At 30.4% G+C, this 11253-nt stretch overlaps 1 protein-coding gene across 1 annotated transcript; it reads right to left on the reverse strand.

Annotated features, from left to right (window-relative positions):
• Positions 1-7836: 7836 nt before the first annotated feature.
• On the reverse strand, positions 7837-10342 carry LOC100576136 (zinc finger BED domain-containing protein 1). The gene is made up of 2 exons (XM_016916443.2): positions 8489-10342; positions 7837-8242 (listed from the first exon to the last, which is right to left on the reverse strand). Exons 1-2 carry the CDS (start codon positions 10054-10056, stop codon positions 8008-8010), a joined length of 1803 nt encoding a protein of 600 aa, XP_016771932.2. The 5' UTR covers positions 10057-10342; the 3' UTR covers positions 7837-8007.
• Between the last annotated feature and the right edge of the window lie 911 nt (positions 10343-11253).

Consider the following 11253-nt stretch of genomic DNA (forward strand, 5'->3'; position numbering starts at 1 on the left):
GTAAAAAGTTAGAATGTTTGATATGCCCTCTAGATTTAGAGTGGTAAATACAGAAGTTATATTTAATTCAATTCAATAGTTGATAAAATTAACAGATTTTAAAAATAATTTCTTTATGCTATTTCCTTTGATGATTTTTGTAATAAAAATCAATATTTTGAATAACTTTTTTTTTTTACATATAATAGATAGTTTCCGAAATATTCATCAAAAAACTTTTAATACTATTGCATTAAATTCTGCTTAAATAAATATGATACAAATATAAATAAAATATATATATATAAGATACATTTACAACATAAAAAAAATGAATCGAAAGATGTAAGATTCTGTTGTAAGATTTTTATTCAATAAAATAGGAACAAAAAAAATAAATAGAACAATAAAGCTGAATAAATATCAGAATTGTTAAACAATAAATATAAATTTTGCATAACAAGAATAATATAGATAAGAAGATGAAATAATCAGAAAAATATATAAATAAAATAAAAATTGAAGAATTAGCGCCATCTTTCGAGTATTAAAAGCATCTTTTCAAAGATAGGATAAAATAGAAAAAGAATTGAAAACCAGCGCCATCTCTCGAGTATCAAAAACATTTGTTCAAAATAGGATAAAACAGAATTAAACATCAGCGCCATCTCTTGATTATTTTAAAAAAATATTTCCTTCAGAAATAAAGAGATGGCGCTAGTAGGTACTTTTACTTCTATTTTCTATCTTCTTCTATTATTTGCTCTCTTTGTTTATATTGCGTTTCATTTGCGGCACTCTGAAGATGGCGCTAGTTACACAATTTTTAATCTATGTCTATCCTTTTCTCATTATTTGCTCTTTGTCTATCATTCTTAGCATGTGTGCGTGACGAAACAATACATGGAATATCAATCAAACATCAATCGAATACACTTAGTATTTTCCTACAATATATTTTAATATATTAAAATATATATTATATTATATCATATTCTCAATGTGATTTATACAAACAAAAATTTGTCAATAAAAAGAGAAGTAAGGGATAATTTTAAATTGAATAAATTTTTAAACATTTCTTAACCTAAAAATCATACCACGTTATATATCATTTCTCATTTTCTCATCTAGAAAAGTTGAAATTGTGTTTAGAAAAATAAATAATCATTATCTAAAACTATCAAACAAGTAATTCTAATGTGATATTAAAAATTATATATTAAATCTTACAAAAATACTTTGTAAATGATATTATTTAATAAATTATAAGGAATAAGGAAACCGTTTCTTGAATCTGGAATGCAGTAATCGTTATTTTCGTGTTCGCATCTGATAAACAATGTTCGAACACTAGTATCTCGTTGTTAAATCGTGAAAGCCGGCCGTGTTTCGCGGGCATCGGTCGTATTAAACCGATGCTCAATAAAATAACAGAACGATCGATGCGCTTGGAGCGAAAGCGGAAAGAGCACGTCGCGTGTTTATGGATATTCCGTTTCCGAGAACATCGGCTCTCCATTCTCTCGCGCGAGATTATTCAATCTTCATGAACGGGACAAATGGGCCGTATATATATATATATATATATATATATATATATATCATCGCTACGGCCGCGTGGATCACCTTATTAAGATTATAAGGGCTGGTCGCTGGCTAAAATCTAGGTCATCCGTAATAAGACGTAACCGATTTTTATTGGCACCTGCCATCCAAACTCACGACGATCCGCTTAATCATTTTATCGCATCGCGCGCCTGCTATTTTTGCAGCTTGCACATGAGCACGTTGCGTTCATCACGGAAGTTCTGCCTTCTTCTGTTTTATTACGCTGAGAACTGTACCGGTTTCATGGAGAACCGTATATTGAAAATTTAATTACTTGAATTATAAGTGAAAGATTATTTCGAAGAAAACTTTTGTTTTCTGTGATAAAAATCACATACAGAAATCCTAACCTAAAAATACGTTTTTGTTAAAATATTACACTTTTATATAATAGATTTCATTTGTTTTATCATCAAAGTTGTTATCCGGAGAATAAAAGTATTTGATCATATCATCACACGTATACATGTGTTGTTCAAATTATTGAATTATTAAAAAGAATAATTTAACATCATTGTAAAATACATTTCACACAAGAAATAAAATAAATATTTAAGTATCTGGATATTTAATAATTATTTAAGTATCATATAAAAATATACGAATAGTTACAATCACAGATAGAATTTTGTTGCATTTAAATATGTGAGATTGTACACGCTTGAAATTTAACTGCAGCTGTTCCTTACGTATATTTAATTATTACATGTAATTTCCATCAGAGCAGTTGCAAGTTTCCTTAAAGTGTTTTCGATAAATACAGAAAGAGAAAGATATATAATTATAAATTTATCGAAATATAATAATAAATTGTAATATCATACGTAATAAATAACCAATACTTATTTTCTTATTTACACCATAAAAGAACGAAAATAATTTGTCCTTTTTTTTTTTACTAAAATTTTACGTATACTTTTTTTTTTAATAATACGAATGTATCTTCAATTTATAATATAATATTAATTCGAAATTAAATTGTCTAATTCGATAATACGCGAGAGAAATAATCTTCCAGTATTTTTTGTCGGAGAAAAGGTATATGCGCGCTACTGTAAATTCATAATACTATTTTTACCAAAGAAATTGTAGAGATAATTATAAAAAAGCGAACAATGATCGAAATTATAAGATCTAAAGATATATTTAAAAAAAAAATGTAAAATTGAAAAATTAATTTTTCGGAAAAATTATCTTTCGAATCTGGAACGGCAGAAAGGCGGAGCATTTTTTTTCCCTATATCAAAAAATAATCGTACTTTTGATTTTATCGTCCTATCCTACCGTTACATTACACAGACTTGGGCTCGAGATACATCTTCGCAACACGTTTCGCTCGTAAATGAAATCGCAATCACTGCGATCGATATTATTCACGAAACACTGGCACAACTAGGCTGTGCGCCTCGAACACTGTTGTTGTTACACATGCATGCGGAGTTTTATCGCGGTTTATCAGTGGATGCGACCGAGTCAGGCCGGTTTTTGTATCGGCAACGATCTTTATCGGCGCGGGCCCGAGTAAGTCGTCAGTGTAATTTTAAATTCGCGATGCGTCGAAGCGTCATTAAAGTGGTTTAAGAGGTATCGCCTGTGTTACCGCGGTTTTTCGACTTAAACGCACTGCCTCGAGGCGCGTTTAACTTCGATTACAGAAACTCGAACCCGAGTTGCGGCCTTTCGGAACCCGACCCGGAGTAATGTCCCTATGTGTTTCTTTCTTTTTCCTTTCTTTTTTTCTTTTTTTTTTTTTTTTTTTCTTCCGTTTACTCTTCGCCCAAAACACGGATTTTAATGTTGCAGCGTTAATACATTATCCGCGTAAGTACCGTACGATTATTTTTGTTTCTTTTTCTTTTTTTCCCAAACACGTCTCGAATAATACTTAATATAAATTTATGAACGAGGGAAATTGTATGTTTTTCTTGTATCTACATTTTTATGTGAATATTTCGTTATTTTAATATCTCATTTAGTTATTATTATAATTTCAAGCTTTTCAAAATATCCAAAGTTAATAAATTCATCGAAGATACGATTCAAGATATTACCCACTTAAGAATGAAACTAGATGGCGTTGTTCTAGGGTTCTAGAATACTGTTCTAGAATACTTGGAATTACATAATTAATATTATATCATCGAAATTAGCAATTTTCTGAATTTTTAAACATTTGAAATATATCGAAAATTTCATTCGAACTTCGTCACGCTTAATAATTCCAAAATGTGGAATTTTTATGGAACAAATGGGATAATTTTTCCTTTGATGAAGTAATCGAATCCCATTCGTTGAGATACTTATTCCTGGTGTTCACATTTGTTCTTTGATGCTCAAACTTTACCATAGTAGTATAGTAATGTTGGCAAGACGGTGCTGCTTCGATCGATCCGGGTAGCAGCACGTGCTCGGCCATAAGCGGGCGCAAATGAGCATGCATAAAGATAAATGTCACGAGGAATCATCGTGCACTACACCTCGTCGTGTCCTCGTATAGATATAGGTTCTTGCTACCTTTCACCCCGTTCCGGAACAACGAATTCGCGTTGTTTTCGAGCATAAATAAGAGGGGAACAGCTGGAAACGTACACGAATGGTGATACACGATTATCATTGAAACATTTCGAGTGAAAACTTTGGAATTATTTATCGAATTTTGTCCAACGTTTGGCAATCTTCCTTTGAATTTTTTTTCACTGCATTAACGATTAAGCCAATGATTAGCTCTATTAAATTATTTTAGATCAGGATTCTCTCAGAATCGCATTACATAATTAATATAATTGTATATCTGTCCGAGCAGTTGGCAATTTTGTAAGTTTCTAAAGATTGATAAAATTGGTGGAACGTGAATTTGAACGTAAAGGGAAAAGAAACACGAAAAATATAGGAAGAGAGGATATGCGGGTGCTAGAATAAATTACGCGAAAAATGCATACGTTCAGTTAGTGTTTAACTGATCATTGAAAACTGTGTTTAGTGTTAAATTACTTGGTTTTGTATATTTAAAGAAAATTGTTCTTCTTCCAGATTTATCTGAAAAAAGAAGAAAAAGAAATTCCATTATTGACGATCAAATTTTAAACGGATTTATCTTCTTTAAATTTTTAACAAGTTTTAATCAACATCGTCGTGTAATCAATAACAAATAATTATTTTTCGTACACACATAAAGAGGACGAATATCTGCATTAAATATCGGATCGAATAAAGCGCGCGAATTATTTATTATCGCACATATTATTTTGGCCCAATTTAAGGGGCAATTATTGGCACATCGACATTGTCACCAATTCTTGGGTTGATATCGTATGTATACACGAGTTTCGAGCGGCGATCGTATCGATAAGGGATACTTTTTCGACGATGATCGAAATGGGATTTGCCGTATCAAAAATCGTCCCACAACTGGACACAACATTAATCTCGAGTGGCCAAGTACGAGACCTTGTTGACATCATTATTGTTAAGCGATTGGTCTTTCCGTCGAGCTGTTTCAAGTCGTATCGCCGAGTTTGAGTAATGATACCTTTTCCTTTTCTTTGGGAATAATTTTTTTTTTGTAACAATTTATCACCGCGAAAAATATGATTAATGATCGACGAAAGGATCAGTTGACGTTTTTGGTTGAATTTTTCTAGGCTTACGTGTCAACAATAAGTACACGTAAGTGTTTCATAATGAATGAATGTTTCAATCTGTTATTATTATTTGCAAGCATAATTATTCAAAAACATACACGATATTTATTATTCAAATATTTTAAATAATATCTTAAAAACGAGAGTTAATTTAAATAGAAATAAATTTCTAACACGTTTCATAAAGACACATGTTATGAAAAATTGATGAAACGTGACTTTTAATAAAAATCGTATTATTGAAATTAACAAATCTGAAATCTCGTTGAAAATATGGTTTACTAGAGTATAGATGTAATATTTCGCCAGCATAATGAAAGATACTCGAAATGCGGAGTTAAAAACACGCGATGCTCGTTTTCGAGTTAGGAGACGTGTTATTAATTACGCCCGCGAAATGCCTGTGTTTAAAGACCCGAATGCAACAGGTACAAAATATCCACTTCTTCGTGCAAGTAATCTCGATTATATACCGTTTCTTAATCCCTTGCGTGATTAGCAAAATTGGAAAAAGGATCCAAAAAATTTCTAGAAATCGTTTTAAAATAAAAAGAAATAGAATTATTTACACTTTTTTCTTGTATATAATGATTCTTAAATCCTTAAGTGATGAACAAAATTGAGATTTTTGAAAATATTTCTAGTCTCTAAGAGAATAGTCTAAAGAATCTAAAATATCTTATATATAATATATATAATAATATATATTAATATAAATAATATATATAATAAAAGGTTAATTCTAAAGAAAATCGACTTTTCATTTAACAATGAATGGGATATTATTGTAAAATAATACAATTATTTACATTTTCTTCTTGTATATAATAATTCTTAAGCGATGAACAAAATTCAAGATTTTTGAAAATATTTCTAGTCTCTTTCAAAGATTAGAAAAATAAGAAATAATAAAAAATTTTATTACACTACATGTGCAAAGAATCTAAAATATGGTATAATAAAAGATTAATTCTTTCGAAATTTTCATTTAACAATGAATGGGATATAATATATATATAAAATAATACAATTATTTACAATACTTTTTTCTTGTATATAATATATATAAACTATAATCTATTGTTTAATCCTAAACTTATTATAGAATATATTAATTTTCAAAAGATTGATACAAATTGAATCTTTTTCTTACAAAAAAAAAAAAGAAAAGGAATCACTCTTTGTATTCCTAATAAACAAGATACTGTTTGTATATAAAAGCAGCTGTTGCTAAATTTTTTTTTTTGATTGAAAATATTTTACATACAGATTATGATAATTTTTTTGTATTTTACGATTGAAAGACAAAATAAAAAAAAAAAAAAAAAGGAACATCCGGCACAGATAAAAAAAAACCATATAATGTTCACATTTCGTGAAGTCTAATATACAACGTAACAAAGATGTTAAATAGCCATATATAGAAACTTGATTGAAACTACAAGGCTGTATTAACTTTCGGTATCGACAAGAATGTAAACATCATTTTCGAAAGCAATAAGTTTTTTTGCGTTATCCGAATTATACGGCCACGTTACGATGATAGGCTTGAACAGCGATATATTTTACGAATTTTACAAATATAAATTATTTATACAAGCTATCGTGTTAATTATCACGAAAGAAAGAACGACGACACACGACACACATTTTTACATGTCAGTTATATACACGATAGTCGATTAAAACACTCACGAACGAAGCTATTATACACGTATAAAATATTCTTGTTGTACAAATTGCATTTATATTTAAATGAAGTTTGAAATGAGATTATATATAATATTTTTTTTTCGAACGTTTAGCGTCATGTATCAGATAATAGAGATCCATAGAGTCAAACTCGTCAACAAATTATTAATTCTCGTCCAATTAATTGAAATTCCTTATTTCAAACTCGAGAAAAATGCACAAAATTTGGAATCTTGATCATAGATAAAGAAATTCGAGTATATATAATTATTGATAATGCATTTAAAGAAGAGACGTTAAATATTTATGACGATATATATAAATTATATTAAATACACGTAACTTGATAATAAACATGTTTATTTACGTGTTAAGTTTAATTTAAATTATTTTAAAGAAACCAAGGATTCATTTCAAGATCACATCATTAAATTTTTTTTTAATTTTAATTCAATGATGGTATGGATAACTTTAAAAACTGACAATAATTTTATTTCTTTTTTCTATATCATAAACTTGTAAGTGCTCTAATAACTTGTAACAAAAATATGAAATTGAATGAATAAATTCATATATAATTTAGTGAATGATGAATTATTAATTGTAAGTAATTTAGATATTGTTATACTACAATCAAAAAAATGTGTAATCATTTTCCTAGTAATTAGATTGAATTTTTGATTAATTTTATTATTAATTTATAATCCATACTATAAATATCAATAATAGTTGCAATTATTTTATTTTATTTTATTTTACACATGAACAAATTTTCTTCTCTAACAATATTCTAATCTATCTTTCTTTTTTTTTTTTTAAATATTGAATTTTATGCAATACATTAATAAATTCCAAACTTTTGATCAATTGCAATGACGTTAAGGAAAAAATTAAATGTTATTCAAGCTGTCATTGATCATTTTATTTACATAGATATCTGTATTAGAAATGACTTCAATATCAATAACTTATCGAAATATATAATCTTATCGTTTATATTTCGATAATACAAATTGAGATATCGATAATGGAAATAGAAGTAAAGAAGTTGAAATATATTTATAACGTTACACACTTTCTTTTCTTAATTTAAATTTATTATAGCCAACATGTTAATATACTCCATTGGTAATTCCATCTCTCGATTAAACAAAATTTTACGAATTTTTGAAAACAAGAGATTTTTAGGTGCAGAGAATGAAGGTATGCATAAATATTCCAACGCAAGTTTCGAAAGCCTTGGAAACGTTGAATGGCCCATGTTCTTCCACCATATGATTGGATCGGTTTTTCTATTAATTATTTTCACATTCGCGTATCTACAAAAACAAACAAGAATTATAAATGTACTTAAATGTTATTAAATGTTAATATTTCTTAATAACAGATAGAAAATTTTCTATTTTTTTTCAATTAGAATTATCGAACTACAGATAAAGTAATCCAACCATAATACCCAACTATAATGAAATGATTATATAATAATTAAAGTATATATGTTTCTAAAACTTCAAAAACTGTAAAATCTTTAAAAAGAACAAAATACATAAATTATTAGAAATTACCTCTCCAATTCATGCTTCAACGAGCAATAAATCACACAATTATCAGATTCAATCTGCAACTCCTTAACCCTCTTGTCGAACACCGCCCACAAAATATTCGTTTCCTTATTCTCCTCCTTTACGTCCACTTTATCCACGTGTGAATCAGAATTATCCTTTTCGTTGTTATCGAAACAATAATTCAACTCCTTGATCAACAGATGTTTCGCCAATTTAACACACTCTTTCGATTGGAACGCGATGTCCTTGTATCTAGGATCCAAGAACGTGGCAATGGCGTAAACAGGATTTCTCTCGATATTCTCGAACCGTTTGCGGAAAAGTGTCAATAAATTGTCACGGAACAGAGTCGCGTCCCGGGACAAATTATCCATGTTTTTCAAAGCAGCCTCCACCCCATGGACGATGGGTATTACTTTTGAAATTGTCACCGTGCAATCCACCAATAATTCTCTCGTAGCCTCGTGCAACGGTTTCAAAATCCTTATCATCTCGCCAATCATCCTCCATTCTTGCTCCGTCAGGGATGCCACGACGTTCTTCGACGACACGATTGATCTCGATTCGTTTATACCGTTCAACAACGAGTACACGGTCGTCCAACGTCGATCAAGCGTCGCTTGATCTTGGAACGAATTCTCGCCGAGTTGATGCCTCCTCCTCGACAATTTCGAGTTGTCGAATCTAAATAAATGGCCAATGCCTCGACACTTGTTCACCAGCTCGTTAATAATCTCGGTATCTGTTATAGCGTTTCGCGCGATCAAGTTCAACGCGCGACCGAAACAATATACCTGTCTCCATTCCGTTTCATTCGTGTTCGCGATATCGCTCTTACCATTGTAAACGACAGTTCTTATCTTCGAAGCGATCCCCCATGCGTCAACGACTCTTAACAAATTCTCGCGTATCGTGGTCCCATTAGTTCGTTCCAGACGCGAGATCCGAAGAAGTTTGCGATGCTGCGCTTGGTTGGCGCAAAAATGAGCGATCGTCACCAAGAACGACGTCCCGCGTTTACAATCCGTGCACAAACTTGCGGCCAGGTGAACGTTAGTCGATCTCGACAAAATTTCCTTCGTCTCTACGCGTTTCCGCTCGTACGATTCTGGAACGTGTTCCGAGATCAAGGTGTTTACATCTGGCACTTTGTATTTCTCGTTCAACGCCCGCACGAAATTCGCGAATCCTTTTCCATTCACCGCGGAGAACTGGATCACGTTCTCGGCTACGATTTGCACCAAACATCGTGTTATTTCTTTGTCCCGTCTCGTGTCGAAGTAATTTTCCGATACGTCGGAGGAAATTTTCGAAGAAGTCGACGATCTTTGTCTGGATTTCGACGCGTGATTCTCGTTTCTTTTTCTATTCGGTTGATTAGACAGTTCGCTCTCCAGAATATCCTTGTGACGTATACGGATATGCGACCATAGATTCGTCGTGTTTTTGCAATAAGGCACCGTGAGATTGCACTTGTTGCACTTGACGATCGCGTGTGATCCATCCTCTTGGTAGTTTATGGAGAAATGCCGCCATATGGCACTTCTCTTCACACGAATTTTAGACATGTTTAATAGAACATATTTAAAAATGATTCTTAAAAATGATTCGATACTTGAAAGAATTGGATATTCTTTTTAATGTGTGTTTTGTCGTAAATTTTATTTTTATTTGAAAAAAAGAAAATATCTCTTTGAATTTTCTAAAATTTGTTAAATCACTGATAATAGATTTTCTTTAAGTAACGATCTATATTTTATTTCAGACGAATATTGAATTACAACGTTTATTTTATTTGGTTTCCTGCTCTGTCGCCAAGAATGATACTACTGACATCAAATTTTACGATTAAACCGTGACGGCGATGCTATTAATGATTAGCGATAAGATATCGATAAGTTATCGATAATATTATTAATATATATCGATAATAAAGTGAGAATAAATAGAACGATTTATATTATTTATAAAACCTGCAAATAAAGTTACAACTTTTTTTTAAACGAATTATTTAAACGTGTCATTCACGTGAAATTATTGAGAGATTATTTTTATATAATAGAAATTGTTTTCGCAGCTTGATGTTACGTGAGATAAAATAAATGTAGATGCACTTAAGATTATTTCATTAATTAGATTAGAAATAGATTATGTGATAATTTTTTTTTCATTCCTTAATATTCCAATTTCCATAATTCGTAATAAAGATTAATTTTTTTACTGAAAAAGAGTTTTACAAAAATTCATCAAATATCTACAATATCAACGAAGATAAAGATAAAAACAATAACAGACAAAATTGTTACAAAATGAAAGAATTTTGATCATTATGTATTCATATTAAAGATTTAGAAAAATAATATGGTACAATACAAACTTGTTTTAAATTATAAAATTTCAAATTCTTTATCCAATTTTATATATCGTCGAATCATTTGAATTCGAATCGTTCAAACGCGTGCAAAAATATATTAAGACGTCGAATTAAAAATTCATATTCCTCTACATTACACGTAATATTATCAATCAGGATTTTCGACTCAGAGGGAATGAAAATGAGCTCGTCGGGGCAACAGGTGAAGTATAGGGTACAATTTTTTTCGTTCACCGATAAATCAGTGAAGATAAAACTGAGTCTAGCTGCCGGATTGTTGTACGTTGCACCTGTTTTTATCTTTCCTTTTTCGGATTATCTGCCCCCTTCTCTATTAATCTTCCTTTTTCAGAATTTACAATTAAACGCAAGACGATGGATCTTGAGTAAT

Source organism: Apis mellifera, linkage group LG14 (genome assembly GCF_003254395.2).
Source record: "Apis mellifera strain DH4 linkage group LG14, Amel_HAv3.1, whole genome shotgun sequence".
Lineage (NCBI taxonomy): Eukaryota > Metazoa > Arthropoda > Insecta > Hymenoptera > Apidae > Apis > Apis mellifera.

Coding starts and splice junctions, on each gene's coding strand:
- LOC100576136 (XM_016916443.2), bottom strand. CDS start 10,056: ATGTCTAAAATTCGTGTGAAGAGAAGTGCCATATGGCGGCATTTCTCC. Junction 8,243..8,488: donor TTGAAGCATGAATTGGAGAG/GTAATTTCTAAT, acceptor TTGTTTTTGTAG/ATACGCGAATGTGAAAATAA.